The following is an 18,386-nucleotide window of genomic DNA, read 5'->3' as shown; positions in this document are numbered from 1 at the left end:
TTTCAAAGTAACTAGTTACTAGGGAAAGTAACTTTGGTTTTACTCAGAATTCTCTTGTTAATGTGTTGCTTCCATAACTTTGCCAATCTTCTAGCTTGCTTACTTGCCACAAGTGCACTGTGCCACCTACCAATAGAAAGAAAAAGATAATGTGCATATTTCCACGAGAGAAATCCCACGCCTGGACCGTCATTGACTGCTGCCATGATTCTAGCCTACGTCACAGTGTCATCTGCGCCTTTTACATCCAACACAAAAACTGCAGTCGTGGTGCTTTCGATTGTACTCAGAACTCGGAAATTCTGCCTTCCGAATAGGAAGATGTAGGCAACACCAGACTGCAGATGAGCTGCATACAGAGCTGGACTGGGACAAAAAAATCATCCCGGGCATTTTGACTAGAGACTGGCCCACCATTATAGGAAAAATCATAAAGCCTTTGAATGAAAACAAACGCTGTTGTGACAGTGATGTACACTGTCTGATGGTATATATGCATCAATCTATCAATCGTTTGTTGTAAGATTCAGATAATTATTTTTTAAAAGCTAGACATTTTAAATGAGAATAAGAAAGAAAAGTATTTCTTTGTGCCCCCCATTCCCTGTTAATGCCCTACCTGCCCCCCTGGCAACACTTTGCTAGACCCGCCCCTGCACAGTTACCAGCTGTCAGCTACCTAAAAAAGGATCCTGGTGTTATTTGTCTCTCAGAAACAGTTCATAACTTCCCTTCAACTCATTCATGTCACCTAAAAGGTAAACCTGTTTCTCCATCACCTGTTCAGCTCTGATGATCCAGTAAGGACATCTCCTGGTTTCATCTTCATGTTTCCCTCTCACCACATAACCAAACCATATCATGACCAGCAGCTTTTTTGCAGCTGTGGCTCCAGCAAACATCAGCTGATACTAGAAATTAATATTAAATAAATTCTAACAACAGCTGATCAAGCTTAAACGTGCTGCTGTTGTTTAGCGCGACATCCGCTGGTTTCCTCTTTCGGCGCAAAGTGGGCGATAAACACACAAGAGAGAAAAGACGATCAGCTGATCATTGATCAGTTTTCATGATTGAAGTAGAAACAGGAGAGGGAGGGGAGAGAATGAGAGAAGAAGAGGCAGCTGTGCAGCAAAGACACAGAATAACTCCAGCTTTGTGCCTTTTCCATTGTAGCTGAATTACGGGACAAACTGTCACCTCAATAAGAAACGCGTAATATTTTCTCTGAATACCAGGCGGGACGGTTGGCAACTCTAATAACTTATGAACAAAATAAAGTTTAACATCGTTAACATCATAGCACCACCCAGCTGTATAGAAACTCCGTCATGCTAGCTAGCACGCAGTACGGAAAAAGTCAGAATAACGAAAATAAACTCCACCTAAACTTGGTTTATATCTGACCCAGAGAGACTGCAGGTCATAACTTCTTACCTGAAGTTCAGTTCACACTTGGACCGGCGGCCGCCTCGGTCTCTTTTCCGTCTGCGTCCCTTTTCCTTCATCCACCTGCTGGCCTCACCACTTGCTAATGTTACTGAATCTGTGGAAGCTCCGCGATAGCCACCACACGAAGTAACGAGTAACGACCCTATCTAAATCCCAGTAACGACTAACGCGTTCCTGATTTTGGCATAATAACTAGTTACCGTGCTCGTTACCACAATAATAACGTAGTTACTGTAACGCGTTACTTAATAACGCGTTAGTCCCAACACTGATCTTGTTACATGGTAAAGCTTTTATTCTGAAACCGAAATTCCCACAATTCCTTTCATTTTATTCTGACCAGCTTAACCGCCGGCTTCAGTTGCTAGCTGACGTGGACAGAGCATTGTAGTACAACCTCTCCTCAAAAGTGCTTGAATACTTGCACGCGATTGCTGCCAGGCCCTTTAACACGTGGTCAAGGTCCTTGAAAAGGTGTATTTATCTCTAACAAAGTGGTTTTGTAGTTGTCGGTTATTGAGAAAATTCTGCAAAATAAATTTCGGTGCCATTAGATGCATCCCTCATGCTATTTATTGCACAGTGGATAAGAAGTGTCATCTAAAGTACCTAAAGCATTTCCTCAGTTTATGTTATATGTCAGACTAATGGCACCAGTTCCACACCCAGCACTTACTGGTCAGCTGCCTATTAGTTGTTGTTCTTCAGTTACGCTCTAATAAGCTTGTGACTCTGCATGGCTTCCACACTTGCAGAGTCACAAAGAGCACAGAAAACAACAACATTGTCAGTCAGAGTATCTGTCTCCTCTCTCCGTCCTATACAATGCACACCACACAGGGTACTGCATGTCTTCACTGTTGCAGGCTTTAAAAATGAAGCTTCTTAAAAGGTAAGCATGAGCAGTAAAGTTGCTTTTGCTTTTAGATACTCACGTTGTTGGTTCTTTAAAGGAGCAAGTAGACCTGGCAGGAATTTAAAGGGTATGATAACAGAATTATTTCCATGGTTAAGAAAGACAATTCACAACATCAAATCAAGTCAAGAACACTGTAGACATGTCATTGTCAAAGTCTATAATCAAGACACACTTTCATGAATGGAAATACACAAGGCTTACAACAAAAAACAATGGTTACACTCAGAAACAGGAAGTTTAGATTATACTGTGTTGGAGAACATCGAAAAGAGGCTGCACAGTTTTGGAAATAAATCTTTGGACAGATGAAACCAAGATTAACTTGTGTCGGATTGATGGGAAGAGAAAAGTGTGGAGGATGAGAGAAACGGCTCATACTACGTCATCTATCAGACATGGAGACAATATTATGACATGAGCATGTACGGCTGCCAGTGGACCCAGGTCAGCAGTGTTTCTTGAAGATACGACTACTTATAGAACTAGTAGGATGAACTTTGAAGTTCACAGGGCTATACTCTCTGCCCAAATTCAACCAAATGCTGCAAAACTGATCAGACTATACTTCACAGTACAAATGGATAATAGCTCAAAGCATACTGAAAAAGCAACCCAAACGTTTCTGGGTGCAAAGAAATTAAATATTCTTCAATGGTCAAGTCAGTCACCTGACCTTAGTTCAATAGAGCATGTTTTCAGTTAACTGAAGAGAAAAGTAAATGAAAGAGACTGGAAAAAAGCAAAAGACCCATTCTTTTTCTTCTTTTTTTTTTTTTTTTTTGCCTGTCCCGTTTGGATCTTTAGCCAATAGAATTGTTGTCTGAAGGCCAAAAAAGATGCCTAGCGAATTTACTTTACCAAGTGCATCATCATGGCCTTGCCACATCAGTCCATTTGATTGACCTTTATTATAATTATATATTTGTTTTATTTTATTTTCAGTTGTTACAGACGGGACAGAGATGACTGGGGGATAGGACAGGGAGAAAGAAAGAATGAAAGAGAGGGAGAGAAAGACAAACTGGGAAGAATAGATAGTGAGAAAGGAGGGAAGAAAGAAAGAAAGAAAAACACCTGGATCACCTGTTGAGAGAAGAAAAAAACAAAAAAACAAACAAACAAAAAAGACCAACATAATAAATATAACACTATCACAATAAACTAGCTAACAGTAGATACTAAATATTAAATGTTATTGTGCAGCATGCAAGATCAACAGCGCACAATGTGCTTTGAGGTAGCAGCCAAGAAAGGTGTAGTTTGTGTCTGTGAACACCCGTGTGTATACCTGTGTGCATACCTGTGTGGATCAGCACGCTTGTATTCAAAAGGTTTCTCCATGTAACGATCTCCTAGGGAGTGTGGGGGGCCATAGCCCCGTCTCCCAGGGCATGAAGCAGGTATGGAGGAGATCCAGGCCCCAGACATCCAGAGGGCCCAGAGTACGAAGACCCAAGGAGGACCACTAAAGGGGCAACCGTGCCACCCTCCTGGGAAGAGCTGAGGAGAGCCCCAGATGAGGGGTCACCCAGCAGCCACGGAGCCGAGGCCAGAGGGGGTTGCAGCGACGTGGCTCTTTTTTTGCAGAGCCCAAAAGACCCATTCTAGTGACAGATTTCCATGACTACGTTGTACATGTACAATAACAATAAAGGGCTATTCTATTCTTCTATTCTATTTCTTCATTAAGCCATACATTCCCTTCCTTTTTTATCTGTTCTGATGTTCCAGAGCTGTGGACCTTTAACTGTGAAAACGCTGTTTTCTGTTTGGCTGGTTTTTAGTCGTTACTAACTGTAGAGAAATTATCTCATGCCCTCTTGTAGCTTCAGATGTGCCTTACTCCCACTTGTGAGAAACAGAGAGTGAGCGTGTGGGACATGAATAAATCATGTTATGGTATTCTAACATGCATTTCTGGCCTGGGAGAATCTGCCATATTGGAGCCTGGAAGGTTTTTTTTTTCTCTCTGACTGATTTGCCAGTTCAAGTGTCCCCAAATCAAAAATGAATCATTCTGTTCATTTCAAACAAGTATCCGTTTAAGCATATCTACTGTTTTATTATGGACTAAAAGATTATCATTAAGAATTAATTTTGTTATTCGGAATTAAACAGTTAAATTATTATTATTTTTTTAAATGATCGCTACTCTTTCTGATACAGCAACGTTTATTAAATACTGGGCTTTGTTGTCAAAGGAATTTCCCAAATGAAATGCGTCATTCAGCAACAACACAGAGATGAAAAAATAATAATAAATTTATTTAGTAACCGTTTATATTTAATTTACGATCTTTTTTTAATTTGTTTTAACATCCTGCCAAAGCTATCATCAGTATCATCAAGAACAGCTCCCACTTACAACTCCATCTAACAGTCGAGTGTCTGATGAGAACAGAGGGGATTCCTCTTAGTGTAGCTTAATACTCATATGGGATTATACGGTAATCCCACACCCACAATGTGCATGCGCAAACAGAAGTGCGTGCGTCGGACGAGGGACGGGTCGCTGTTAATTCAACGAGAAGCTGCGAACGCTCTTCAGATTCCCTGTAGAATGAGTGTGGGTGATAAAGTAAGCGAGGTAAGGTCATCTTCAACACTTTGTCTTTCAAAAAATACGGATTTTTGCTCGGGTGTGACTGTCAACTTGAGTTTGTCGTCCCGTCTCAGACTGCGGGATTAACTCCGTTACACGCAGAGCTGCATTAAGCAAATCAGATGACCAATGAAACAATAAGATGTCGTGAAGACTTAAGCATACATGAGTTCGACTGGTAAACAAACCGATAAGACCCCCCATAATAAATAAATTGCATGGATACTTATGGACGGTTACAATGGGCTCTTGTTGCCCTGTGTGAATAATTGCACCGTGTGGTGACCCACTTGGCAGACAGACTCCCGGGTATTCATATTCACGGCACAAAGCAGCTCCACAAGGACACTAATTTAAAGAGATCCAGATGAACCTGTGAGCATGTACACTTATTCTTCCTAGTGGTATTTGACTTTATTATCATCATTATTATTATTATTATCAGTTTCTGCAGCTCAGAGATCAACACTGGCAAGCAGTGTGCACATGCTGTCTGTCTCAGCTGAATGATGTATTCAGGTTCTTCAAAGTAAACTGACAATTATCAACAAAAAGTATGAGCCATGTGGTTGTTACTGAAGTTGCCAGTTGTTTCTGACATAGCTCTGTGCTTTCTGCATGCAACAATTGCTATTTTTCCACTTTTAGTGTCAATGTTTTGTCTTAAATATGCAGTTTGGCCTCACAGTCCTACTGTCAAACAACACGAGTTGTCCCAGGATTGTACAGGATCATACTTGTCGTCTTGTCCCACATTTTAATATAATCTTATCCTGGCATCAGATAACAAAGACTAATCTTTTGGTTTATTTTTTTTATTCGTAAAACCCATACAGTGCACATGCTGAACGCATGTTTATGTTAAACGTATCCATTAACATTTTTGTTTTACCTGTCTTGCAGCTCCTGGGGACTTAGAGGCCATTATCACAGTGGACTCAATCAAATCTTGACCCAGTGCCTTTTTTTTTGCCTCACACGCTATAAATTTGCAAAGCATGCAAAGGTGCATATATTTTCATCTTGAAAGGCAACATGCACCCACAATAGCTCATGGACAGCAAGTGCTTGGCTGACATATTGGCATCTGCGTCTCTGCATCGAGGTCAGGATGTCTAAATGTGAGCTGATAGAGCTGCAGGATCTCAGTGTAAATGATCCCATCGAGCTGGCCGCTCCAGCTGTCCACGTAGCCCCGTCGACTGCAAACCTGGGTCATCCCAGCCACTACTGTGTCGTCCGTCTGGTTGGAGATAACGTCAGCATTGAGGCCTCTGGTCATCACACAGGAGAGACTGGTGTGGGTCATGATTTCCAGCCATACAGTCATGCACATCTCACCTGGTGTGACCTGTGTGGTGAATTCATCTGGGGGCTTTATAAGCAGAGTTTACGCTGCACCAGTAAGTACTTCCACAAAAGATTTGTTTACAGGATAATCCTGGTTATAATCTCTATTTCTCTCACCGTCAACAGTTCCCATGAAACAAACAAAACAAACAAGTAAATCCTGATAATGCAGATCTTCTTCTTTCACATCACAGACCTCCATCATCCCCTAAACACAACTCTAGCTGACAGCCTGACTATAAAATCAGTCAGTCCCTCCAAGCGTCCACATCCAAAGCACAAAACATTTTCCGACAAATGCACTGCTGATTCCTAGTAGAGTAAAGTTTGCTGAAAACTGTAGTCTTTTGAAGTTTCTTGCTATACACTCAGATGAAAACATCACACAGTTGCTGCAGATTTGTCCATGATCCAAAGCTTCTATTGCTCCACTTTCCAAAAGTGCAAAGGTTAGGTTGAGATAGATAGATAGATAGATAGATAGATAGATAGATAGATAGATAGATAGATAGATAGATAGATAGATAGATAGATAGATAGATAGATAGATAGATAGATAGATAGATAGATAGATAGATAGATAGATAGATAGATAGATATTTTATTGATCCCACAGGGGAAACTGTTGTGTTACAGCAGTAGGAAAAAGAATAAAAATAATCAAGTCTACAATAAAACACAAATAAACAACAAAATTAAAGTAAAAAAAAAAAACCCACCACAGGTGTCTAGTAAAGGGTTTATACTATGAGATGTATTTATACAGCACTGATAAAAACAAAACAAAACAAAGAAAAGTAAAAAATGAAGTTATTCTTACTTTGACTGTGTTTTAAATGACATTGTGTGAGAGTATAGTGCAAATTGCAATTAATAAATAATATTTACACTATGAATCTAAGAAAAAGAAAAACAACTGCAGAATGAAGAGTTATAATACACCTTTATAGAGAACATTGGGAATGGTCTCCTGACGCCTTCTTCATGCCATCAGAGTTGATTTAGTCTGAGGTAGAAGTGCCTCTGCTGCCTCTGAGGTGTGGAGTGGAGCAGGTGAGATGTTCTGTCCATGATGGAGAGCAGTTTGTTCAGTGACCTCCTGTCCTCCACTGACTCAAAAGAAAAAAATCTAATTCTGAAAATCCCAGTAGATCAGCGATGCCTGAAAGATTCAAACCAGCCCATCTGGCACCCACAACCACACCTTCAAGGTCACTTAAATCACCTTTCTCGTGATTGGCTGATTAGATATTTTTGTGAACGAGTGGTTGATAATTTTATATAATAAACTGGCCAGTCACTGTATATAAAAGTTATATATTAGATATTTGTTTTTAAAGATTCAAATCTTCCTAATGAACAAGTAAACTTCCCATCGCCCCATCTGCCGGGGAGATTAGAAGTAGAGAGTCGAGCAACAGAATCACAAATTCACTTTGTTCTTTTGTGAAAGTATTTGAACATTGGAAATAGAAACAGCGTTATTCTTTGATTAATTATGTAGTATCCAAATTCAAATTCAAATTCAAATTTTATTTGTCACGTACACAGTCATACACAGAACGATATGTAGTGAAATGCTTGGACAACTGCTCGTGACCTAAAGAAAACAAAAAAGGAAAAGGCTATGAATAAGATAGGAAATAAATATGAAAAATTAAAAAGGGTAAATTTAACTAGGAAGGAATAAAATATAAATTAAGGTTAAAAATGAAATAACTATACAACACAAATTAGAATGAAGGGTAAATTTAACTGGGAAGAATAAGATAAAATATATAAATTAAAGTTGAAAATAAAATAACTGTACAACAAAATACACAATATAGAACTATATAAGAATGTATGAAGAAATATAAATAAATAAATATAAATAAATATACACACAATAACAGCAGCTGTACAAGTATTAACTGGAAATGAAGAATATAATGTCCAGTGTTGTGCAATCCACATTATGTCTTGTGCAGTGCAAATATGCTTAAAGGGATTTAAGTGATGAAGTGAAAACAATGTCCAGAATGTCCAGTGTGTGTGTAAGAACTATATGTGTGGGTCAGTACTGTGTGGTGGTGTGATTGAGAGAGCTCGGAGCGGATGGTGCGCTCAGCTGACCGCACAACCCTCTGTAGAGCTTGTCTGTCCTGCATGGTGCTGTTCCCAAACCAGGTTAAGATGTTTCCCGTCAGGATGCTCTCTATGGTGCAGGAGTAAAAGTTCCTGAGCACCTTGGAGGGCAGTTGGAAGTCTCTCAAGCATCTGAGGTGGTAGAGACGCTGACGGGCCTTTTTCACCACGGTGTTGATGTGACAGGACCATGACAGGTCCTGCGTGATGTGAACTCCAAGGTATTTGAAGCTGTCCACTCTCTCCACTGGGCACTCGTTGATGACAGGGGTCTGGTAGTTCCTCTCCTGCTTAGTGCTGAAGTCCACTATCAGCTCCTTTGTCTTACTGACGTTTAGAAGGAGGTTGTTCCTCTGGCACCAGTTCTCCAGATTCCTAATCTCCTTCAGGTAGGCCGTCTCGTTGTTATCAGAGATCAGGCCCACCACGACGGTGTCGTCAGCAAACTTGATGATGGTGGTGGAGCTGGTAGTGGCTACACTACCAGCTCTACCACATCCAGTGAGTAGTTTAGGGTTATTACATTAACTAGTGGAAATATTTAATCATTGCCCTTTGAAGAAGGTGCTGAAATTGAGATAAAGCAAATTTTAAATAAATAACTAAAAATATTGTGAAACTAAAGCGAGAACATCAGAGGGCAAACACAAGAAACAGACAACCCATATCCACACATATGGCCAATTTGGAATCATCAGTGGCCTTATCATCCATGTTTTTGGACTGTGGGAGGAAGCCAAAGCACAAGGAGGAAACTCATGCAGGCACAGGGAGAAAATGGCTACACAGGAAGCCTCCAGCCATTCATGAGGTTCAAACTGAGGACATGTGATGTATTCTTCACTTTCTGCATCACATGATTTATAGTATGTAGGATTCATATGTTAGTTTTTCCATTCATTAGGAATTTTATCACACATTTTTTCCTAATCTGAAGGAAGCTCTGGAAAGCATCACATTTTGACTTCCTGTGTGCTACATGTAGAGCCAGGGAGCGTCTTTTTTTTTTTTTTTTGCCTTCCTGCTGCATGCAGCAGCGCGCTATGAAGCAATTCGACACAGCCAGGTTTTTAGGAAGGGAAAACAATTACGACTAGAAACAACATGAGAAGAAGCTACACCGCAAGTCTTGACATATATCACCTTTAGTGATTTATCGCTCTCTTTTCGTCTCACTCTCATAGACTGCAGCTACACTTGTCACTACCGGTGCCGACCGTCCATCCAGCTGGACTGCATGACACATGGAAGTTTGTTAGCAGAGCCTGCAGCTTTATCTGATGACTGCATCGAGACAGACACAAATGTGGTAAGGAAAACAAGAACACTATAATAGCAGTGTATTTGTGTAGACAGCAGTTTTCATTTGTATTTTTTCTATTTTCGTAGCTACAGAAAAATTTCAGTTGCTTGTTATTTATTTGTACAACTAGGATTTTTTTATTTTTGCACAAAAATAAAGTGCACTTAACTCTTCCTACATTCATATGGAGTAGGTGGGTAGGTCAAATGGAGGGAAGCTGCCCACTACTCTCGTCTCTGGTTCCCCACAGGAATACTTGGGAGTATAGATTTTAGATTATTTTGGAATTTTTCTTCTCAGTTCACTTCTTTTGGCTGCCTGGTCTCATTTATGATTGTGCACCAACCAGACACAGTCAGATCCTTTATTATATTTTGTAAATAGTAACTTTATAACTGATAATAATATCCTTTTTTCAGTACACCTTTTACTGGGAAAACAATCAGAACAATTTAGGGGCCTTGTTGTAGAAGGATGAAAGTGCATTTACAAGGCTTTGGAAGTTCTAATGCCTGCATGTTTGGATGTGTTAGGCTCCCGGGAAAGCTGCAGCAAAGTATTGAATTCAACAAAAATAAAGCCATTGGTGTGGTTGTTATAAGTGCATTTACAAATATAGAAACATAAACATAGAAAACATTAAAATAATGCCGAGGTTTAGATTTTTCTCCACTAAAATCCTCTGAAGTATAGATGAGCAATAACATGAGGGGAAAATTGTCACTTAAGATAATTTAAGCAGATCCCACTGGGAGTAGGTTTCCCCCTCCAGATGTCATTATTGCGTTTTTACTGTCAGTGAGGAGCAAATGGTAATGGTGATGCTAGAAGAGCGACTCATCCTTTACTCAGGAAGCCAGCAGCTGGGAGATGAACCTGCATTTCACTGTGTGTTCATCTTTCTTTCACAGTAATGTACTGGTGAGGCTGTGGCATAGTTTATCAGGCTATTTTTTTTTTTGGTCAACTGTTTTAAGTAAATATTTCTTTATTGTTTTTTTCTGGCTACATAAAAAGAGCTTGTATTGAGCTGACTTTTTTTTCATGCATTTGTTTTATTTCACCTTCCCTTTTTAAAGCCTAGTTGTGAAGGCAAGCTTTCTGCTCACTGTATCGTGGCTTATTTGTTGTTCTTTCCATTTTCTTTTCAGGATGAACAGATCGAGTTGGGTAAACAGGAGTTAAGTGTTAGTGAGATTCAACAGAAGGTGAAGGAATACAATGCTCAGATCAGCAACAATCTCTACATGGTGGATGTGAGGAACTGAAAAAAACAGTTTCATTGAGATTCAGTTAAGCAAAAAATGTGCATTTTCATATAAATACATAGAGTTGTGGTCAGAGGTTTGCATACAATCATTATGATTGTATGTAAACAGAAACCACTTTGTTGCTATATGTCTGTGAAGGTTCTCAGTCATCCAGGTCGTCGTTGTCTAAGGAGCTTGGAAAGAAAAGTGTCTGGACTTGCTTTGTTGCCAGTCGCTTTCTTTCCAAGCTCCTTAGATTTTCTCTGATCCACACAGGGTTAAAAGTATACATACAAACTATAATATATAGAAACACCGACAACTAAAAACTTCTCATTAGTAATCATGATTGACTACAATGGGTATAAAAAGCAAAACGCATAAAAATAATTTGTTTTAAAAGCACTCATTGGATTGACCAATAATCAGAACAATGGAAAAGTCCAAGGAACTCAGTGAAGATCCAAGAAGGACAATCCTAGAGTTACACAAGTTGGCGTCATTAGAGCCATTTCCAAACAACTGGCGCTTCCAAGATCATAGGTTTAAACAGATGTACAAATGGACAACTTGTTCAGATGTGTCACCACTTTTGAAGGGGTTCAAACCATGAAAGAGGCCCCTGTTCCAAAATCAACACCTTCAAGCTCAACTAAAATTTGCAACTGCTCACGTGGACAAGTTTGATCGTCAGCCAAGAAAAGATTGAGCTATTTAGCCACAATGACAAGAGGTATGTTTGGAGGAGTAAAGCTGAGGCTTTCAAACCTAAGAACACCATTCCAGCTGTCAAGCATGGTGGTGGTAGCATCGTGCTCTTGGGCTGTTTTGCTGTCAGTGGTACTGGTACATTGCACAAAGTGGATGAAATGATGAATAAGCAGCACTATCTCCAAATTCTTCAACTTCGCCCTAAATCAACAGCTAGGATACAACCAGATAGTTCAACAGGAAAATGATCCCAAACAAACATCAAAACTGGTTTTGGAATGGAGCAAAGAAAAAGCAGGCTAACATTAAGCTTCTGGAATGGCCTTCCCAAAGCCTCAACCTCAACCATACTAAGAATTTGTGATCTACCATTAAAAGCACCATGCCAGGAAACTAATCAATTTAAATGAACTCTACCAGTTCTGCCAAGAAGAGCAGTCGAATACCCAGCTAGAGTTATGTCAGAACCTTCACAACATGCAAAGGGATATTTAACCAAATATTTGTGGGGTGTATGTATGTATATATGTGACCCTGTGTGGGTTAAAGAAAAACCAAATTAAATTTAAACTTGTGCACGCAATTCTTGTTTTTTTAGTCATAAATGTCTGACTACAACCACATCTCAGCATAGTTATGTAGATGTGTGAACATATTTCTATTCATAATATTTGTTGATAATGTATTAAACCTTTTAATTCCCATTTATATGCTATAAATCTGTCCACCCTTCAGAATAAAGATGGGTCCTACACTGGTTTCATCAAGGTCCACTTTCAGTTAGTTCGTCCCATTTCCCTCCCTCCTCCCCGTCAGAGTTTGAGCTTGATGCAAGAAGATGATTATCAGGGAAGACGGATGAAGCGGCGGACATCATTCTACCTCCCCAAAGATGCTGCAAAGCACCTACATATAAGCTCTGAAACACGGGTACGAGAAGTCATCGAAGCACTGCTCAATAAGTTCACCGTTGTGGACAACCCGGCAAAGTTTGCCTTGTTTGAACGCACAGAGAGACAAGGTCAAGGTAGGATTCCTAATATTGCGTTGTTCTTACAAACTAAAATAGAACCAATTGTTGAATCGTGAAATTCTGCTTCTCTTTCCTCTAGTGTACATGCGTAAACTGTCTGATGATGAGCGTCCTCTATACCTGCGCTTATGCGCTGGCCCCAGTGAAACAGTCTTAAGCTTGGTTCTGAAAGAGAACGAGACAGGGGATGTAAATGTAAGTTTCCATTCTGTTCTGAGAAAGATAAACTTGTCAATATATGGGGCTTAGATGGTGAATTGCTCTCTTTCACAGTGGCATGCATTTAGCTTTCCTGAATTGTGCAACTTCCTGCGAATCCTTCAGCGGGAGGAAGAAGCACACGTAAGAGAGATCGTGAAGCGCTACGCTCTTGCTAGAGACATGATGAAGCAAGCCATGGCCCCGATGACTACACCGGGTTGACACCGAGACACTCAGCTTCACACTGGAATAATTAGAAGACATTCTTTCATGAAAAGTGTCGATAAGAAATTTTATGTCATGGTAAAGGGGAATGAAATAGCTCAGGTGATGATGTTGTATGGATTAGAGATTGGTAATAAAGCAGGGAGTTTGCTGTAATATTTAATGTGAATTACTTAAAGGTTCAGTTCAGGGTGATTTTGATCTAGTACAGCTATGAACTGGACTGACTCAAAACATATGAAATTGTTGTGGACTAATTGATCACACTTCTTTCTTTAAACATCATGCTGCTTGATTAGATTATTTAAAGTGACATATCTTAGTTTATCTGGTTTATCATCTTATACTCAGTTTTATTCATGTTGCGACGATGTTTTTTAAAATTGTGGCACTTTAATCAGCCTCTGAAAATGAGTTGGGTAAGCTGAAATGTGTGGATGTTCAGATGATCTAATAAAATGTGAAAAATGGCTGTTTAATATGAAACTTTTGATTATTTCTAACAGCGTGCCCGACTAGAAGGCCCATTGTGGGGGACCACAGTAGTTTCCACATGAATATTACACTCATATGTGATTGTAGAACATCTCATTCAAATGTAGGTATTAATATGCTGATATGTCAGCCTTGATTCTTCTAGAAGGGCTTTTGACAAAGTCTTTTGAATGTGGCTGAGATTAGGCGTCTACACAACAAACACACTCATGTGGGCCCACAGTGGGTAGGCGTGGGGCTGTGTGGACAGGGCAAACCCACCCCTCATTGCATGTGGGCCCAGTTGGGTGTGTTCACGCAGGGATAGCAGCAGTTTTATCCTTTGGAGACCCTAAAAAGTTTTCTGTGGACAGCCCACAATGTGCTTGCCTACAGAAAACTGCTTTGGGCCCCACATGGGCAAGTAGTTTTGTCTGTGTGAAGGTTTCTGTTGGCATCCCTTAGCAGCTTTGGATATCTGCAACCCACTGGTGATCAGATATGCCCTACTTCTCACCCTAAGTATCAAGACCCACAGTGAGCTGTTCACTGTAGGTCACCGTTGCTGCCTCTACTTCTAGCATCTTCATTATTACACTTGCCTCCCTCTCAGTCACATCCATAACATGCCATATCACAAAGCTCAAAACATCTGAAACTGCTTTCTTGAACATTACAACACTGGACCTTTGGCATGTGGTGTAACTGGATATTGAAATCATGGTTGAGCAGCTGACAAATCAGGAGCAACTGCGTGATGTTATCAACATGGTCCAAAATCTGAGGAATGTTTCTGGTGAATCAGTGCCATGAAAAATTAAGGCAGTTCTGAAGGCAAAAGGGAGTCCAGCCTGGTACTAATAAGGTGTAGTAAAGTGTCCAATAACTGTATATGTGGCAAGGGGTGGCTATACTATTGGCTCATGAGCACGGGTGTCAAACAGAAGACATGGGGGACCAGCAAAGACTCCAATCTGTCCCAAAGTTTGGCTTTGGAAAATGCAGAGAACATAAATTTTGGACTTTTAGTTTTATTTTGATAGGTTTTCCAGCTTTTCCTATTGATGAAGACCTCCATCTTGGTCATACTACACCAAAGTAATTCAGTTATAGATTTATGTAATTTGGCACATTTACTTCTTATAGTTTAATCCCAAAGAATCGTGCTGATCTTTTTTTTCCCATCTACTACAGCAGCATTTCTTTATTATGTAGAAAAAACAGAGAGGTGCTGTTGAATTAGCACTTCTTTTTTAATATTAAGCTATCTGAGGAATTAAATGTGTAGTTAAAATTCTATACACTTGAAAAAAGGGACAGTTTCACTAGTTTCGGCCCAACATGAGATCAAAACGGTCAAGTCACTAGTACTATTATATTCCTGTCCATGTGATGGCGTTAGCTCACCACAGCGTCTCTGCACCAAGCTTCAGAGGGAAAGGACAGAAGAAGAACGTGGCCGTCAGATAGCATAAACAACTTAGCGTAGCTTTGTGTGATATGAGGTCTGTGCTTGTACAGAATTAGCGAGCCAGTAACATAAATTCATCAAAGAGAAATTCTTACCTACGAGCACACTGCTGCGCAATTTAGGTATGTGCTCCGCTAAGCTAAAGCGACGAGGAACAGCACGAACTGTTAAATCAGTCCATGCTAGCCCATGGCGACGTCAGTAAATGTTATTTTGTTTAGGAACATGTTGACCTGGCTAATGCTAGTATAAAAGCTAATGGTGATGTTAGCAGACGGTACATAAAGTGACATAAAAGCAGCTACGATTAGCGCAGCCGGGATAAGTTTCTCAGCACTGGTGACAAACTGATCTTGGTGTCGGGAAAGGCTTACTAGCTAACTGCTATGGCTTCAAAATGTTACCGAGTCTTCTACTAGACAGATAGAAGCAGATATTCATGTTGTTGTGTTTGATTTAAACTCCATATCTAACCATTTGTAATTCGTGACACAGAAGCGTGACTGCGTGCGTGATTTTTGGCTGCTGTGTTATTCTAGCACCGTCATGCTTCTGGCCTACAGCAGAAAATGATCATAACTGAACTCAGTCCGGACTTGTCTTGTTTAAAGAAAAGTCAGGTCTCGGCCTTTCTTAAAGTAGCATTTTGTAAAAATGACTAAATAAATCAATACGTGCCATTATGTTTTGCCTGAAAGCAGCTAAAGCTACCCTTTATTTGCCACTTTTCACAGGTGTCACACCCTGAAGGCACATTTCATCTTGTACAGTAACACTGTAGCACCACTGGCAGCCTCGGGACCCGAGAAAATAATGTGCTGCAGCTGAAGATGGGAGGTAGCGGCTCCAAATCCAAAGGATTTTGGCCTTTTTCTGGCTCAGGTAGTTCAGACGATCCAACCAAAGATGGAAATGAGCAGACACTGGCAAGAGTTCGAAGTTTCCCGGGTGCCACTCCTTTTGTTTTTACAAGAAGAAGGTAAATGTAATGTCGTCATACACCAAGACACTCATTTATGACATTGTTGTTGACTTGTGTCGTTTTTAATTAGCAGTCTGTGGGTTTTTGAGTAGACTGAGGTTCCAACTCAAAAGCAGTGCTCGAAAAGGATTGTTTCATGCATGTTGTCCAGCCTTATTTAAACTGGGCGATGTATGTGTGTGATGATTTTGCAAAGATTTTGAAAATATTTAACAGCAATGTGATACAGTGTGTTCTTTCGAAGGGGGGGAAATGTAAAGAATGGTTGAAAATGTTCTTTGTAAAAATGTTTTCGGTGAAAACAGAGTTACACATTCACCTTTGGCCAACACTATTGAGAGAGAAAAAGTCCTAAGATTTATGGTGTTTAACCAGTGAATCACACCAGATCAGCTGAGGTTGTTCTTCCTGCTAATGTGTCCACTATTTTGATTCTCCACACTGTATTTAGACTGGACACAAGCAGACTTTAACAGACCTGTAGTGGTTTTAACTACCCTCTTACGCACCACTTTTACACTGATCTGGTTGTTTGCTTTTCATTTTGTTTTGGTTTTTTTTCCCCCCTCACACTGTTAACCTTTTAAAACCAGCCGTTTAACCCACAGGAAGACACTGTTTTCATTTTAGCCAACATTTCTTTCTTTCTTTCTTTCTTTCTTTCTTTCTTTCTTTCTTTCTTTCTTTCTTTCTTCTTCTTTTTGCACATCACGCATGAATGGGAAGTGGCTTAAGGTGTATTCAGACACCTTAAGTTTGACATCTTAAAACCACACTTATGTGGATGTTCTTTGTGGTACACAAATTAGAGTATGTGGACCAGAAATATTTACACAATACGTGCGTAAGAAGCAAGCTAGCTTGTGTGTATTAAAAATAATTACTGTGCGCAAGTAATTTTGTGTCTTTGCTCCAGCTCAATGTTCTTTGATGAAGACGGTGACTTGGCCCATGAGTTCTACGAAGAGACGATTGTGACAAGAAACGGCCGTAAAAAAGCGAAGCTGAAGAAGATTCAGAAAAACCTCACACCTCAGGTGAGGAAATTAAGATTTTAAAGCAAGACTTTACACACTAATACCAGATCTCTGTAGCATATGTCCAAATCGTTTTATTTTCTCGTGTCCTCACAGGGAATTATAAAGCTGGACCATCCGTGCATCCATGTAGATTTCCCAGTTGTCATCTGTGAAGCCTGACAATGTCTGAGGAGCGTCTCGGACTAGCCACTGTGTCAACTCCGTCCTTCGGCTTCCACTGCAGATGGAAGCCCGAACCACCTTTCAAAATAACATGATCTCTTGATATATTTGATGCCCTTATGTGGACAGGCTGATGCATTGTGTGCTGAGCCTCTGCATGTGATCTGTTTTTGGCTTGTGTGCAGTTAAGACACAAAATAGGTCACCAGTAGGGATCTAGAATGGTGCCAAGCTGGGGAAAATCAGTTTACAGATCTTGGTTTGTGTGCATGTAAGTGTGACTGTGTGCAGATTTGGGATGACACATGACTGAGGCCTGAATATTTAGCAGTAGATTGTCTTCTGGTTTGATTCATAAAACTCAAAGAGCTGAAGGAGAATGTAATGTTCTTCCCTCCAAAGGGGTCTGAGCAAGAGTTGAAAAGTTGCCAGTGCACACTTACGTTTTTTGACATTATGACTCGCTTCATTATGCATGGAACAGGATCTACTTATGGGACAGCCCAATGAGTTGACAATCAGTGGCTCACAAACCCTTAATGTCACAATTTAATGTTGGAAGGACTGGCTTCAGTGACCTCAGAGCCACAAGATGTGCATCGCAGCAGTGAGTCTAATGACAGATCCTGTTGTTTTCTTTGCTGGTTTGACATACAATGTTTAACTTTTAATTTATTATAACTGTTTTTTAATTACAAAATAAAATGCTGAATTAAATCACATTCCTTTTCTGTATCCAAACTTTACAGATGAACATTTCAATGTACCGTAACTTCACATAATCACAGTTCATTATGAAATATTCCAGTAAAAATCAGTAAGAGCAGTGAAGACAAAAGAAGATTAACATGGACACTCGTGTTAATCTTTTGTGCTTTTTTTGGCCCTAGACAGTCGTCTGGGTTTCTATATTAACAGTGATGGATAGATAACTACAGTTTAATTACACAGAGGTCATGGTGGGAAATTAAGATCTTCTAGCAACGGGAGGGGGTTAAAGCCCCTGCCATATATGGTAACCACACCTGACATTTGTAATGTGGTTGGCTCTTGGAATTTAGACCTGCATGGGAATGGCATCAAC

The 18,386-nt window shown here is 40.0% G+C and overlaps 2 protein-coding genes across 3 annotated transcripts; both read left to right on the top strand.

Moving 5' to 3' along the window:
* The first annotated feature begins 4,840 nt into the window (after nt 1-4,840).
* On the top strand, nt 4,841-13,641 carry rassf1 (Ras association domain family member 1). 2 transcript variants are annotated; one of them, XM_082533900.1, is made up of 7 exons: nt 4,841-4,958; nt 5,877-6,376; nt 9,635-9,759; nt 10,905-10,961; nt 12,450-12,741; nt 12,827-12,942; nt 13,021-13,641. In XM_082533900.1, the coding sequence occupies exons 2-7, from the start codon at nt 6,085-6,087 to the stop codon at nt 13,168-13,170; spliced, it is 1,032 nt and encodes a 343-aa protein (XP_082390026.1). In that variant the 5' UTR covers nt 4,841-4,958; nt 5,877-6,084; the 3' UTR covers nt 13,171-13,641. The 2 variants fall into 2 exon arrangements, with proteins under 2 accessions (XP_082390026.1, XP_082390025.1); XM_082533899.1 differs by having other exon boundaries at nt 10,905-11,009.
* A 1,415-nt stretch (nt 13,642-15,056) lies between these two features.
* Nucleotides 15,057-18,024, top strand: tusc2b (tumor suppressor 2, mitochondrial calcium regulator b). The gene is made up of 4 exons (XM_082534326.1): nt 15,057-15,240; nt 15,853-16,097; nt 17,017-17,137; nt 17,234-18,024. Exons 2-4 carry the CDS (start codon nt 15,949-15,951, stop codon nt 17,297-17,299), a joined length of 336 nt encoding a protein of 111 aa, XP_082390452.1. The 5' UTR covers nt 15,057-15,240; nt 15,853-15,948; the 3' UTR covers nt 17,300-18,024.
* The last annotated feature ends 362 nt before the right edge of the window (nt 18,025-18,386 follow it).

This window comes from Aulonocara stuartgranti, assembly GCF_965226115.1.
Source record: "Aulonocara stuartgranti genome assembly, chromosome: 5".
Lineage (NCBI taxonomy): Eukaryota > Metazoa > Chordata > Actinopteri > Cichliformes > Cichlidae > Aulonocara > Aulonocara stuartgranti.
This window is presented reverse-complemented; position numbering and strand designations above follow the sequence as displayed.

What these genes read in the sequence shown, in the direction of transcription:
- rassf1 (XM_082533899.1), top strand. Translation starts at nt 6,085, where the DNA reads ATGTCTAAATGTGAGCTGATAGAGCTGCAGGATCTCAGTGTAAATGAT. An exon ending in GCAGAGTTTACGCTGCACCA is followed by an intron (nt 6,377 to 9,634) that starts GTAAGTACTTCC and finishes TCACTCTCATAG; the next exon opens with ACTGCAGCTACACTTGTCAC. An exon ending in ACGAGACAGGGGATGTAAAT is followed by an intron (nt 12,943 to 13,020) that starts GTAAGTTTCCAT and finishes TCTCTTTCACAG; the next exon opens with TGGCATGCATTTAGCTTTCC.
- tusc2b (XM_082534326.1), top strand. Translation starts at nt 15,949, where the DNA reads ATGGGAGGTAGCGGCTCCAAATCCAAAGGATTTTGGCCTTTTTCTGGC. An exon ending in TTTGTTTTTACAAGAAGAAG is followed by an intron (nt 16,098 to 17,016) that starts GTAAATGTAATG and finishes TCTTTGCTCCAG; the next exon opens with CTCAATGTTCTTTGATGAAG. An exon ending in AGAAAAACCTCACACCTCAG is followed by an intron (nt 17,138 to 17,233) that starts GTGAGGAAATTA and finishes GTGTCCTCACAG; the next exon opens with GGAATTATAAAGCTGGACCA.